This window comes from Rhinatrema bivittatum, chromosome 7 (assembly GCF_901001135.1).
Source record: "Rhinatrema bivittatum chromosome 7, aRhiBiv1.1, whole genome shotgun sequence".
NCBI classification, from domain to species: Eukaryota; Metazoa; Chordata; class Amphibia; order Gymnophiona; family Rhinatrematidae; genus Rhinatrema; species Rhinatrema bivittatum.
This window is the reverse complement of record NC_042621.1, coordinates 255,251,191-255,266,272: the sequence shown is the minus strand read 5'-3', so window position 1 is coordinate 255,266,272 and position 15,082 is coordinate 255,251,191. Positions and strand designations below refer to the sequence as shown.

The window sequence follows — 15,082 nt, the reverse complement described above, 5'->3', positions numbered from 1 at the left end:
ATTTTTCAGTCCATCTTTAATTACAAATCAATCAGTTAATTTATCATCTATGGCACCATTAATAATAAAGTTTACATCTGAATTTTAATAGAGTGTGTAGCAAATTTTGAAGTCCTCAATATTTAAATGGGGCTAGAGGGATAGTAAGACAAGATTATGAGACAGACTTGCCATAGTTTTAGTAATCTTCCAGTGTACAATGGTTAATTTGATAGAGCTTAGGATAAAGAAAGCAAATTCTCACAATTTTCATGTTTCTGTTATTCTCTACTAGTATTCTATTTAGTAAGTCTAAATCTACATATATTAGCAGTTTTGTACCAGTTTCATACTCACACCTATAAAATTGTTGATACAATAACTTGATTCTAAATACACCGTGTTGTTTGAATGGTGAACTCCAAACCCCATTTGAAGCTTCTTTAATTTCTTACCAGCTGCACTTTGACAATAATTAAAATGATTTCTTATAGCGCTCCATCTATCTCTAATAACTAATATTCTCAGAACAGCTTAATAGATATTCTATTCTTTTAGAACAGTTTTGTATGATTGTTGTTGCATGTAAATGCAAACTTCTCTCTTCTCCACATAATCACAACTGCTAGATTTTAGGGTACATTATGAAGCAATTTGTGCATAAAACAGGCCTAAAACATCCCCTTCCCTGGAATTGTGTGCCATTTGTAGAGATTGCTTGTTTCCATTCTGACCATTCCACAAGGAACATCAACTTTTAATGTAAGCTTTTATCTAAGAATTGAGAACAGAAGACCCTGCCAAAATATATTAATTGATTGTGAAGGATTTACTCTGTGCAGTGCAAAATACATGCATCTGGTCAATGAAAATTTAGGCACAGTAATAACAGCTGTGTCTATCAGACCAATCATGCAGCAGTTTTTAAGCAGTAAGTTCTTGATGGAGAGATTTAGTAGTAAAAGCTAGGTATATGGCTTTTGTAAGCAGAAATAAAAAGTACAGAGGCATAAGAATATTCATAAAGATGGCATGACCTGAGATCAGCTTTTCCTTGTTTCCAACAAGCCATATTTGACTTTTTGACTGATGACTGCTACCATTTCAAAGCTTTTTTTTTTTTTTTTTTTAAATCCTCTGAAGGTGATAACATAAGTGAAGTTCAGGGAACTGAAAAAAAAATCTACGAATGTGACCCGTTCAGGAACAAAAGATTAGTTCATTCTTCAAAAAATAGAGCCACCTTCTGTTTCATCTTCTGTAAATGTATGTGTAATAGTCAAGGATTAATGTCCTCATTAAAACTGAGCCATGAAAGCTACAAGGCAGACTGGAGTTTCTTTGTGCTGAGGGAAACTCTAATGAGCTCACCTTAATACTGTACAATATTACAATCTGTGGTATAGAATAATATCCCATTACAGTTTCCTTTGTGGTTTTTTAAAACTTCTTAAATGATTCCTTTTTGTGGACACTTTGGTTTCCGGACGCACAGCCATCCAATGAGAACAGATACTAACATAAAAGAAGAGAAAATCATGAGTGTCATGTAAATTGCATGGGAGAGAGGTGGAGCAGGTGGCAGTTCTGCTGGGATCATGTTTGTCAAGTTCAGCATGTAGCCTAGAGTCCATCCTGCATCACTGCCTCTGATCTGTAAAAAAGAAAGGATTCATTAATTCAACCATTTAAAACTGAAGATTCTGCAACAGCAGCTTTGCTAACTTCTGGGACTTGTATATGGTAAAATATGTTAAACAACTATGCTAATGTTTCACTCAAGAAAAGTTTGCGCTTCAGTACAACATATAAAGTTCACTATTCAAGTCACTTTTCTTAAGTGCAATATAAGTCCTCAAAAGTGTGAAATACCAAATACCAAGAAACACAGTATACAAACAAGACGTTCCATGGAAAACTAAGAGAGCCTATTTTTGGAACACATATGTAGGAAAATGTCCATATGTGGCTTCAGCTGGTCTGAGTGCTCTCAGTATGACAAAAGTCTCACCAGACCTTGGCAGCTTGTGAAGTCAAAGTAGCATCAGTCTGCTAAGGAGGAGCACCAGTGGGAGAGGTGTTAGGAAAGAATAAAACTCTTACTTCCTCGTGACGTGGAGGAGGCTTTTGAGAAAGCCTACTTACCTGATAATTTCCTTTTCTCTAATGAAGACAAGTTAATCCATGATAAATAGGTTATGCACCTCTACCAGCTGATGAAGACAGAGCAAAGCTAACATCAGCCCACCAAATATTCTCTGCAAAAGCCAACTGTAGACAAACAATACTTGATTATAACCATTAACAGACAGCCAATCAACCACTCAGCAACAGGAAACACTGAGCTCAGCCAAAGAGTGTAAAATCACTAATCTAAGGACTGAAACTGATACTTATCAGTTATCCTCAGAATGCAGCCATTCAGGACAACAACAGAACCACAAACCGGCAGCCAAAGGAAATTATCAGGTAAGTAGTAATTTCTCATTTCTCAGCATTCAGACAGATTAATCCTCGACCAGTAGGATGTACCCAAGCTGCTCCCGAGAAGAGCGGGAGGCTGCCCACAGTCCAACCAACACTGCCCACACAAAGCCTGCATCCTCCTAGGCCTGCATATCCAGTTGGTAATACCTGGAAAAAGTGTGTAAGGAGGACCACTTCACCACTCGGCAAATTTCAATGGGAGACAACAATCAAAGTTCCGCCCATGACACTTCCTGAGCCCTAGTGGAATGAGCCCTATCCTGCTTAGGTAACGGCTCAGCATCCATATACACAGCCGTGTTAACTTCCTTAAACCAGCATGCTATTGTGGCATGGTGGCTATTGTAGAAAAAAGCACGCCACCCTGGGCGCATTGTCAGACATCATCCCGACCATCGAAGCCTCTAGAAGCTCGACAAATCACAACCATGCCAGCCAACTGAATATGTTTCCAATCAATTGAAGCTCCTCAGCATCCTGGTGATCCATACTATCATTCTGTTATCTCCAAGGAAACTCCCTTTGTGAGATCTGCTAGCAACCACTACTGCTACCCCAAACTAATTAAGCCTGATACTTCCCTTTAATGCATATCCAGCATAAATCTCTACTTCAACATTATCTCTGCTTCAACGGCAGGGGGAATGAAGATAAGAGGATTTACATTCAGACAACAACCAACAAGGACTGAACTGCACAGTCTGGGTAAACAAATAAGCGTGGGAGTTGCTTGCTTATTGCGGCGGTTACTACCCTGAACCAATTTAAGCCTGTTACTTCACTTGGAAAGCATATCCAGCGCAGCTCACTGCTTCAACGGCAGGGGAATGAAGAAAAGAGGATTCATATTCAGACAACAACAAAGGATTGAATTGCATAGTCTGGGTAAACAAATAAGCGTGGTTTCAGACATTTCCTTGATGAAATTAATGAAAGAGAGATCTTCTGGTGGAGAACTTAGTCTTTCATCTGGAGGAGAGGGCTCTGAAGGCAGATCATCGATATCCTGGGAGGTACCATCAGTCCAAGGATCATAAGGCTGGTCACCAGCTCCCATAGGATCTCCAGAAGGGAGGAATGGGGTTAATCCCGAAGGACCAGGCCTAGGCATCAATGGCATCGGAAGTGGAACAGAGGGCATCGATGGAGGCACCGAAGGAACCAGTGACATCGATGGACGAGTTGGTGGTAAGATCCCAGACGATGGAATGGGTATCTGTGTTTCCTCTTCATCCGATGATAATGGAATCGGAGTAGAAGGTACTGGATCCATTGGTGCTCTCATTTCCAGCGGTGGAAGGGCTCCGATCAACGCATCCAGTCTACCCAGTAGCAGTGCAAGTGCTACGGGAATCGGATCGGTGACTGGCTCGGGAACCGGCACCGGCGTCGATGGAGGTTGGAAGCCCTGAAGTGCTTTTCTGATGGCATCTTGGATCATCCGATCCAATTCCTCTTGGAGACCTGGGGCGAGTAACTCCGGTTCCAGAGTAGGAGGCAGCACTGGTGTAGCTGGAGAGCCCAGCTACACCAGTGAAGGTGGAATCATGGATCCCTGCACCACTGAAGGTGGGGAACGCCTCGGTGACCCGGTAACAGAAGAGGATGTTGCCTTTTCTGGATGGGGCTTCTTTGTCGGTGGCGATGTCGATGATGTGCCTGGATCGACAGACTGAGTCTTCCGATGCCGGTGTTGACGCTTTTCACGATGATCTCCTCGGTCCTTTTCTTGAGGAGGCAAGGAGGTGATCGACACCCTTGGAATCATCGACGCCGGTCCAGCAGCAAAGGTGTCCCGGTGCTGACGAGAGGTCGATGGAACCGGCTCAGAGTAGGTCGAAGCTATCAATGGAGCCGGGATTTTTGACTGAGAGAGAAAGTCCATATTCTATAAACAAGCCTTGTGGCCCTTCGGTGTTATTTGGGCACATTTGGTGCAAGTTTAGACATCAAGGTCGGACCCCAAAAATAAAACTCAGACCCTATGCGGGTCAGTCAGGGACATTGTCCGAGAACAGTTGGGGCACTGACGAAAACTCGACACCATGGCTTCGACAAATATTTAGCTGCGGTGCGGTCGATGGCTGGTAGACCCCAAAGGAATAACTCGACGGGAATTGACCGCAACTAGGGTAAAGCCTTACCTTTCGACCGCGGAGTATAGATATCGATAGGGGGACCCCTATGGGGTAAAGGTTTTTGAAAATTTTGAGAGAAGTTCCGTGAGGAAAATTCCTGTCAGGAATCTGAAGAGAGCTCCTTAAGCCGTGTGGTTACTGCTGCACGGAAAAAAGAAGACTGAAGGGAGACCCCTGCTGGATGCAGGGATGGTGCTATGCTGGGCATGCCCAGTAGGTACCAGTCAAAGTTCTAGAAACTTTGACAAAAGTGTTCCCTGATTGGGCTCCATCCTGATCATGTCACCCATATGTGAGGACTACCATTCTGCTTGTCCTATGAGAATAAAACCTCCCTACTCTCTTCTTTCTGCTCGCTGTCATTTTTACTTTTTTTTTTTTTTTACCTGAGTTCAAGTACGTCTGGGTCTCTGGCCACAGGGGGAGAGGGCTAAAGCCTTCAATGTCGAGCCTCCCTCATCTGTCAACAGCTATGCCTATTCTTTTATTTCTTTCTTTCTTTCTTTCTTTATTTCATACGATATATATATACACACATACAAAAAAAAAGCCACTCCAAAGAGTGGGAAAAAAAACACCTATAACATTATACAAAAGCTATTCACTAAAAATTTTTTATAAATGTTTATTCAAAATGTAACTACATATACAAACATACATAACCATAAATCAGTTAATCCTCACATAAAAACATTATATCACTTATAGTGCATTAAATACACTGTATCACATGCATGAACCTATTAAATATTCACTTTATTTATTCAACCTAACAACATGGGATGACTAATCTAAACTACTGCTAATCTATAGCTATCACAAACTGGAAAAATCCGTATACACAAATATTGACTTGGCATTAAAACCTGTTAAATACAAAATATAACATCAATCATGGCGATAACATATTTGCAAGATTTCACTTGAGATCATTATATAACAAAAACAAATCTGAAGAACGGGGCTCCTGTGGGTATGATGTTGAAATGTCCCAACAAGGCCCTTGTTTCACCAGGAACCCCGTTCTTCAGAATTGGGGTTTTGTTTTTTTAAAAAATTATTTATTTATTTGAACATTTTTATATACCGACGTTCATTAGAAACATCACATTGGTTTACACAAAACAAAACAATAAGCAGTAAACAAGCTTTACAGGGAACTGTGAACAGTATTATGAATAACTTAACAGTGGCAATTTGGAGCAGGAAGGGGTAATAACTTGTCTAGAAAATAAGGGCTAAAAGTAACAGTTTAAAAACTAGCAGTTTAGAAACATAAGGGGTGTTTGAATTTTTATTATAAATACAAGTATCCACTTGCTTAGGTAATTACTTAAGTACAGAAAGGCAAATACTTATAAGATAAATAACAATTGTTACAATAACATTTGTCAAATTTTACTGCACTTAATATAATAAAAGAAATACGGGAGAGCTTGAAAACTATGGAGCATTCTTATAAAGAAATTCAAATATTAATTTTTAACATGGTGTTCTAAACAGGTCCATCCCTATTTTCTTTCTATCACACTACCATTGGATCTAACTAGGAGGGTTATGAGAGTTCAGAAAGGACCTTAACTCTAAAGGTTCCATAAAGACATAAGAACATAAGAAATTGCCATGCTGGGACAGACCAAGGGTCCATCAAGCCCAGCATCCTGTTTCCAACAGAGGCCAAAAACCAGGCCACAAGAACCTGGCAATTACCCAAACACTAAGAAGAACCCATGCTACTGATGCAATTAATAGCAGTGGCTATTCCCTAAGTATAATTGATTAATAGCCATTAATGGACTTCTCCTCCAAGAACTTATCCAAACCTTTTTTGAACCCAGCTACACTAACTGCACTAACTACCTTCTCTGGCAACAAATTCCAGAGCTTTATTGTACGTTGAGTGAAAAAGAATTTCTCCGATTAGTCTTAAATGTGTTACTTGCTAACTTCATGGAATGCCCCCTAGTCCTTCTATTATTCGAAAGTGTAAATAACCGAGTCACATCTACTCGTTCAAGACCTCTCATGATCTTAAAGACGTCTATCATATCCCCCCTCAGCCGTCTCTTCTCCAAGCTGAACAGCCCTAACCTCTTCAGCCTTTCCTCATAGGGGAGCTGTTCCATCCCCTTTATCATTTTGGTTGCCCTTCTCTGTACCTTCTCCATCGCAACTATATCTTTTTTTGAGATGCGGCGTCCAGAATTGTACACAGTATTCAAGGTGCGGTCTCACCATGGAGTGATACAGAGGCATTATGACATTTTCCGTTCTATTAACCATTCCCTTCCTAATAATTCCTAACATTCTATTTGCTTTTTTGACTGCTGCAGCACACTGAGTCGACGATTTTAAAGTATTATCCACTATGATGCCTAGATCTTTTTCCTGGGTGGTAGCTCCTAATATGGAACCTAACATCGTGTAAATACAGCAAGGGTTATTTTTCCCTATGTGCAACACCTTGCACTTGGGCACATTAAATTTCATCTGCCATTTGGATGCCCAATCTTCAAGTCTTGCAAGGTCCTCCTGTAATGTATCACAGTCTGCCTGTGATTTAACTACTCTGAATAATTTTGTATCATCCGCAAATTTGATAACCTCACTCGTCGTATTCCTTTCCAGATCATTTATATATATATATTGAAAAGCACCGGTCCCAATACAGATCCCTGAGGTACTCCACTGTTTACCCTTTTCCACTGAGAATATTGACCATTTAATCCTACTCTCTGTTTCCTGTCTTTTAACCAGTTTGTAATCCACGAAAGGACATCGCCTCCTATCCCATGACTTTTTAGTTTTCGTAGAAGCCTCTCATGAGGGACTTTGTCAAACGCCTTCTGAAAATCCAAATACACTACATCTACCGGTTCACCTTTATCCACATGTTTATTAACCCCTTCAAAAAAATGAAGCAGATTTGTTAGGCAAGACTTCCCTTGGGTAAATCCATGTTGACTGTGTCCCATTAAATCATGTCTTTCTATATGCTGTACAATTTTGATCTTGAGAATAGTTTCCACTATTTTTCCCGGCACTGAAGTCAGGCTCACTGGTCTATAATTACCTGGATCGCCCCTGGAGCCTTTTTTAAATATTGGGGTTACAATGGCCACCCTCCAGTCTTCAGGTACAATGGATGATTTTAATGATAGGTTACACATTTTAACTAATAGATCAGAAATTTCATTTTTGAGTTCCTTCAGAACCCCTAGGATGCATACCATCTGATCCTATAAAAAATACGACACTTACAGGGAAAACACAGTTTAAACTTTGCACCCATGTGTAACGCCTCCTCCCTCATATTCAGAAAAGATTTCGTTCTAATCTGGGTTTGTTTTACCAAGTCTGGATAGCACCATATTTTGTGGCCAAAAAATATTATTTTTGTCCATTAGAAATGCAAAGGAGACTAACAAAGGTCTCCTTTGTGCTACTACCATTTCTTGAGAAGATTCCAGTAACATTGATAAATCAGGCAATGATTGTTCATCTTGATTTCCAGAATTTTGTTGATTTGAGTAAAGGTAATAAACCTTAGTTATTACAGGCTTTATTTCTACTGGTACTTTCAAAAACTGTGCAATATAGAGCTTAACCAAATCCAACAGCATGATGTTTTTCAGAACTGGAAAATTTAAAAACCATAAATTATGTGTTCTCATGCTGTTTTTGATTCTTTCCAATGTTCTATTGATTTCATTTTCACTTTGGATAATCGTAGTCTGAACCTTCTCTACTTCAGTTAGCCGAACCTCCATTTTTTCCATATTTTGCTTCTGCTGAACTATTTCACAAGCATTTTGTTTTACTTGATGTTTTACATCTATAACTTCCTTAGTAAGTCCCAATATTGCTTTTTCGAGTGATTGGAACATGCCCCATATTGTGACCAGGGATATTTCTTCCATAAGTTGTAGTATCGATTCCAGTTTGGGAGCTTCCTGAGCCCCATTACCTCCTCCTCCACCCAATACTCCGCCAGCGCTATCCTCCGGGCCTGCAACATCAAGCCTTGCAGTAAAGTCCAGTCCCTCTCCACCTATACCTCCCCGGGACTGTACCTTCATCTGCTGCTCCATGGTTGTAAGTCCTATAGTTGTTTTATGCTGCCACGCCACTCCTTCTCCGTCTTGAGTTCCCTTGGGCGGGTCGGTGGCCTCCTACTATCTCAATAACTCCATATGGCTTGGCGGTGCTGGCCTCGCTGCTGATCCGGGGCTCAAAGATAATTCGGTCTGGGAAGATGGCTCACGCTCCATAGCCGACCCTCCAACGACCTGGTCTCCCGGTGTTAGTGGCGGTATTGCTGGAAAGAAGCTGCCTATACAGGGCTGAGAATATCTCTACACCTGAGAATACCTCTACACCTCTAACCCGTGCTTTTCTTTTAGTATGAGGCATGATAAGAATGAAAAATGCTGAAATGTCAGGGGCCTCTCTCCAGCACATCTGCTCAGAGCGCCATCTTGGAAGCTCTTCCCTTGTTTTTGTTATATAATGATCTCAAGTGAAATCTTGCAAATATGATTGATGTTATATTTTGTATTTAACAGGTTTTAATGCCAAGCCAATATTTGTGTATACTGGTTTTTCCAGTTTGTGATAGCTATAGATTAGCAGTAGTTTAGATTAGTCATCCCATGTTGTTAGGTTGATTAAATAAAGTGAATATTTAAGAGGTTCATGCGTGTGATACAGTGTATTTAATGCACTATAAGTGATATAATGTTTTTATCTGAGGATTAAGTGATTTATTTAGTGAATAGCTTTTGTATAATTTTATAGGTGTTTTTTTCCCCACTATTTGGAGTGGTTTTTTTGCATATAATAAGCACCTGTCAGCAGCACATATTGCCTGATTTTTTGTTTCTATTATATCTATAATATCTATATATATATATACTATGTATCTATCTATATTTTTTTAAAGGTCTATCAGACTAAATGCGCTTAACTGAGGGAGGGACCCATTGGTGTCACCTCAGGAGTCAAGCGGTGTGATAATCATCTCCTTTTCTTCTTCCTTTTTTTTTTTTTTTTTTAAGTACAGGATTCCCTGATAGAGAAATGCATGTTCACCATCTCCTGGAGAAAGAGAGAGAGAATACTGGCGGGCTGATGTCAAGGCAGAGGTATATATCCATGACATCAGCTTTTACTTCATCTCTATCTGCTGCTAGAGGTGCATAACCCATTTGTGGGGGCTGGGCTGCCTGAGAGCAGAGGAAATAATCATGTACAGCAACCACAATCTTTAATTAGTTTTTGAAAATCACATATAATTATTTTAAGCAAAACTTTTTAGTGCAATTAAAAAGTTCATAGCAGGAAAAACAATCCTTCAATGACTGGAACAACTCGGTAAATCCTTATTGGAGTAGCGGCTCTAAGTCAGCTGAATTTAAGCAAAGATGTAATACTTAGGGGTAGATTTTAAATACTTGCGCGATCGCGTACTTTTGTTCGCGCACCAGGCGCGAAGAAAAGTATGCTGGATTTTATAAGATACGCGCGTAACCGCGCGTATCTTATAAAATCCGGGGTCGGCGCGCGCAAGGGGGTGCACATTTGTGCAACCTGCGCGCGCCGAGCCCAGCGCGCGCTGCCTGTTCCCTTCGAGGCCGCTCCGATTTCGGAGCGGCCTCGGAGGGAACTTTCCTCCGCCCTCCCCCCACCTTCCCCTCCCTTCCCCTACCTAACCCACCCCCCCCTGCCCTATCTAAAACCCCCCCCCTACCTTTGTCGGCAAAGTTACGCCTGCTTTCAGCAGGCGTAACTTTGCGCGCGTTGGCCGGCAGCCCCGCTCCATCCTCCGGTCCCAGGGGCTGGTCCGGAGGCCTCGACCACGCCCCCGGGCCGGCGCCACGCCCCCGGGCTGGCCCCCGAAACGCCACGGCACGTCCCCGAAACGCTGCGTCGTTTCGGGAACACCCCCGGACACGCCCCCTCCCGCTCCTTTTCGAAAGCCCCGGGACTTACACGCGTCCCGGGGCTTTAGGCGCGCCAGCACGCAGGGCTTTTAAAATCCGCCCCTTAGCTTCTCTAGCCAAAGTGTACATTTATCCTGATTGTTGCATCAAAATACTATTTTTTCTTGTGATTCCTGTATATCGCATCAGTATCTTAGAAATCAAAGGAACACCCTGCACATTCATTCAAGCATTCAAAACATCAGTGATGGAAAATCCCAACACTGACAGTGATTCAACGATGTCCGCCTGCTTCAGGAGCCACTTCTGTGCATTTCATCATTATGAATTTCTTTCACAAAAGAAATTCCTGGACAGTTTACAGATTGTTGGTTTCTTGTTGGAAATTCTGGACTCTAGAAAATAAGATTTGCCATACTGGATCAGACCAAAGGTCCATCAAGCCCAGTATCCTGTTTCCAACAGTGGCCAATCCAGGTCATTAGTACCTGGCAGAATCCTAAAAGCAGATTCCATGCTTGGATTTCTCCAAATCCTCCTTAATATTGGTTTATGGACTTTTCCTGCAGGGACTTGTCCAAACCTTTTTTAAGCATAGCTACATTAACATCTTTCACCATATCTTCTGGCAATAAATTCCAAAGCTTATTTATGCACTGACTAAAAAAATATTTTCTTCTATTTGTTTTAAATGTACTACTTAGTAATTTCATTGCATGCCCCCTATTCTTTGTACATTTTGAAAGTGTAAACAACCGATTTGTGTTTACCCATTCCATTCCTCTCATTATTTCATAAACCTCTATTACATCTACTTTCATCATCTCTTATCCAAGCTGAAGAGTCTTAACCTCTTTAGCCTTTCCTCATAAAGGAATTGTTCCATCACTTTCATCATTTTGGTTACCCCTCTCTGTACCTTTTCTAATTTTGCTATATATTTTTTGAGATACAATGACCAGAATTGCACATTGTCAATACTCAAGATGTGGTCACACCATGGAGCGATACAGAGGCATTATATTCAGTTTTATTTCCCAATTCTTTCCTAATAATTCCTAGCATTCTATTTAATTTCTTGGCTGCTGCTGCCACACTGAGGATTTCAACATATAATCCACAATGATGCCTAGATCCTTTTCCTGAGTTGTGACCTCTAATGTGGAACAAAACACCATGGACATGACTCACAAGCTGATGATAGCATGTAAAGCAGAGTTGCTTACCTGTAACAGGTATTCTCCCAGGAAGCAGGATGTAGTCCTCACATATGGGTGATGTCATTAGGCGGAGCCCTATTACGGAACACTTTTGTCAAAGTTTCTAGAAACTTTGACTGACACACTGAGCATGCCCAGCATGCCATGATCCCTGTGTCCACAGGGGTCTCCCTTCAGTCTCGTTTGTAGCAAAAAAAGTGCTAGCGAAAAATAAAATAAAACGTAAGCGGACCCAACTCTGCGGGGTGGCGGGTGGGTTTCGTGAGGACTACATCCTGCTGTCCTGGGAGAACACCTGTTACAGGTAAGCAACTCTGCTTTCTCCCAGGACAAGCAGGATGGTAGTCCTCACATGTGGGTGATTAGCAAGCTACAGGCTGACTCATATTACAACAGGCCAATAGCAGACAACTCATGCAACAGGCACAATAATTGGGGTGCTATTGGCAATGATGAGGCAGCCTGAAATCACAGCAGGTGGTTGTGGAAGGAGTTGGGCATTATACCAGAAAAAAAATTGTTTTTCAAGACAGATTATCCAAAGTCAGAGTCTTGACGGCTGTCCTTATCTAAGTAGTAGTGGGCTGCGAATGTGTGAAGAGAGCTCCATGTCGCAGCCTAGCAGATGTCGGCAATTGGTACTAAATGATAGTGTGCTACTGACGTTGCCATGGCCATTACAAAATGTGCCTTCACTCACCCCTGGAGAGGAAGGCCTGCTTTTTCATAGCAGAATTCGATACAGTCTGCTAGCCAGTTGGAGAGAATTTTTTGCCCACTGAAACTCCCAGCTTGCTTTTGTCAAAAGAAACAAAGAGTTGGGTGGATTTCCTATGGACTGCCATTCGGTCTAGATAGAATTCAAGTGCACGCGTATAGTCCAAGGTGTGCAAAAACCTCTCGCCCTGGTGAGAGTGAGGCTTTGGGAAAAGAGTGGGCAGACTATAGACTGAGTAAGGGGAGAGATTGGGTCCACCTTAGGAAGAAATTTAGGGTGAGTTAGGAGGACCATTCTGTCACGGAGGCACTTAGTGTCGGGTGAGTATGCAACAAGGGCTTGTAACTCACTGATCCTTTGAGCAGATATAATGGCAAGAGGAAAAAAATTTTCCATGTTAGAATTTTTAATGTCTTAGAATACAAAGGCTCAAACAGGGAACGCATGAGCCTTGTGAGCACTACATTTAGGTCCCATTCCATAACCGTTGATGGTAGAGGAGGCTTAAGTTGTAGAAAGCCCATCATAAGCCAACTCATAAGGGGTTGAACCATTATCAGGGTATCCCCTACTCCCTGGTGGTGCGCAGAAATGGCACTGAGGTGTGCCTGTGCAGAGGATGTCTGGAGACCAGAATCTGAAAGGTACCCTATATAGCCTAATAGAGATGGAGTGGGGCAGGAAAAGGGGCCAATACCTTTTTGTGTACACCATTTGGTAAATCCTGTCCATTTCGAATGGTAAGATTTATGTGTAGAAGTTTTTTGTGAAGCAAAAGTACCTGAAAAACATTAGTGAAAAGATTCGAAGGTTCGGATGGTATAAATTGCTGTGATTGTGTGTTATGAGACTGAGCTGTGGACAGGCAAATTGATTCCTGGATTAATAGGTCGAGAAGTATGGGGACGCATACTTGTTGAGGTCAGTACAGGGGTATGAGAATTATTAAGCCCCTGTCCTGCTGTAGCTTCATGAGAGTTTTTTGGCTATGAGCAGTATCGGAGGAGGCCCCTGGAACAAAGGCCTCCATGGCTAACACGTTCTGTTGCCTGTGTAGGGAGCAGAATCTGTCCACTTTGTGGTTCAATTCAGACGCAAAGAGGTCGATGGTAGGTTGACCTTAGTGCTAAAAGATTTTGCTTGCTACACATGGATTCAGAGACCACTCGTGGGGATGGAGACATTGATTGAGATGGTCTGCTAGTACGTTCGGTATGCCTGTTAGATAAGTGGCCCGGAGACGACCAGGCCCAGATCTGCGTGGCTTCCTGGCAGAGCCAATAAGAGCCTGTGCGTCCCTGCTTGTTCGAGTACCACATTGCCACTATGTTGTCTGTCTGTATCCACACAGTTTTGTGTGAGAGACAGTGTTTGAAGGCATAAAGGGCATAACGTATGGCTCTAAGCTCTAGGAAGTTGATGTGAGACTGTTCATCGAGCGGAGTCTACACATCTTGGGTTTGGAGGTTGTTAATATGAGCTCCCCAACCCAAGTTGGATGCGACTATGACCAAGGTCACCTGAGGAATTGGTTACTGGATTGGTGACATGGATCAGGGAAGAAATTGGTTAAACGGTTGAGAGCCACTGAATTTTAAAGTGCACTGAGTTTTTCCCATGGCTAGTCTGGCCATAGGACTGATGTGGACTGTGGAAGCCATGTCGCCCAGCAATGGGAAGAATTGATGGGCTGAGGCTATGTTGCATGCGCGCAGAGATGTGGACAGTTTGATAGGATGTCTGCACCATTGTTGGGCAGGAAGGCCTTTTGGACTGTAGTGCCCAGATCTGCTCCAATGGAGGCAAGGAGGTGAGGCAGATCCATATGGGATTTATGGTAGTTGATCAGAAATCCCTGCAAATTTAGTAGATTTATAGTGAGTCTTAGAGAAAATAGAGCTCCTTGTTTGGATTGACTCCTTATTAGGCAGTCGTCCAGGTAAGGAAACACGTGAATGCTGTTTTTTTGTAGATAAGCGGCAATCACTGCTAGGCATTTAGTGTAATACACGAGGTGTTGAAGCTAGTTCGAATGGCAGAACTTGGTATTGAAAATGCTGTTGACTCACTATGAAACGTATTGAAGGTCATGAGAATAGAGTCAAATTCCTTGTTGTAGTAAGGGAAGCATGGTGCCGAGAGACACCATTTTGAACTTTTCTTTCTGAAGAAATTTGTTGAGATTTCTTTTTTTTTTAATTTTTTATTTATTCAATTTTATAATACAAAGATAACTTTGCTTTGAAATCAGCAGAAAGTTTACAAAAAAGTAATATATTCATCCTTATTAAATTAATTAACAGGAAATACATACACTTTCAATCTTTTTCCAGGTAACATTGGTGGGGGAGGAAGGAAAACAAGAGGAACTTTATTTGAAAATTATTAATAAAGACAAGACTCTCCTGCAATACCATATCTTAAATTTCTATGCGAGCAGATCTTTTAATTTGCGGGGCCAACCATCCTAGCATTTAAGAACTCCCTTAAGTGCTCTGGATTATAAAACACAAGTATTTCCAGAATATTTTATTACGCATCTTGCAGGATGTCTCAAAAGAAATTCTGCACCCATTGCATGAACTTCTGGGCGCATTA

The 15,082-nt window shown here is 41.7% G+C and overlaps 1 protein-coding gene across 4 annotated transcripts in view; it reads right to left on the bottom strand.

Moving 5' to 3' along the window:
* Positions 1-407: 407 nt before the first annotated feature.
* ENTPD1 (ectonucleoside triphosphate diphosphohydrolase 1) overlaps positions 408-15,082 on the bottom strand; it is a 597,993-nt gene continuing 583,318 nt past the window's right edge. For all 4 annotated transcript variants that reach the window (XM_029610060.1, XM_029610058.1, XM_029610059.1 and 1 more), the window contains one exon: positions 408-1,633. In XM_029610060.1, coding sequence (XP_029465920.1) covers positions 1,430-1,633 — 204 coding nt within the window. In that variant the 3' untranslated portion in view covers positions 408-1,429. The remainder of the gene's footprint in view (positions 1,634-15,082) is intronic.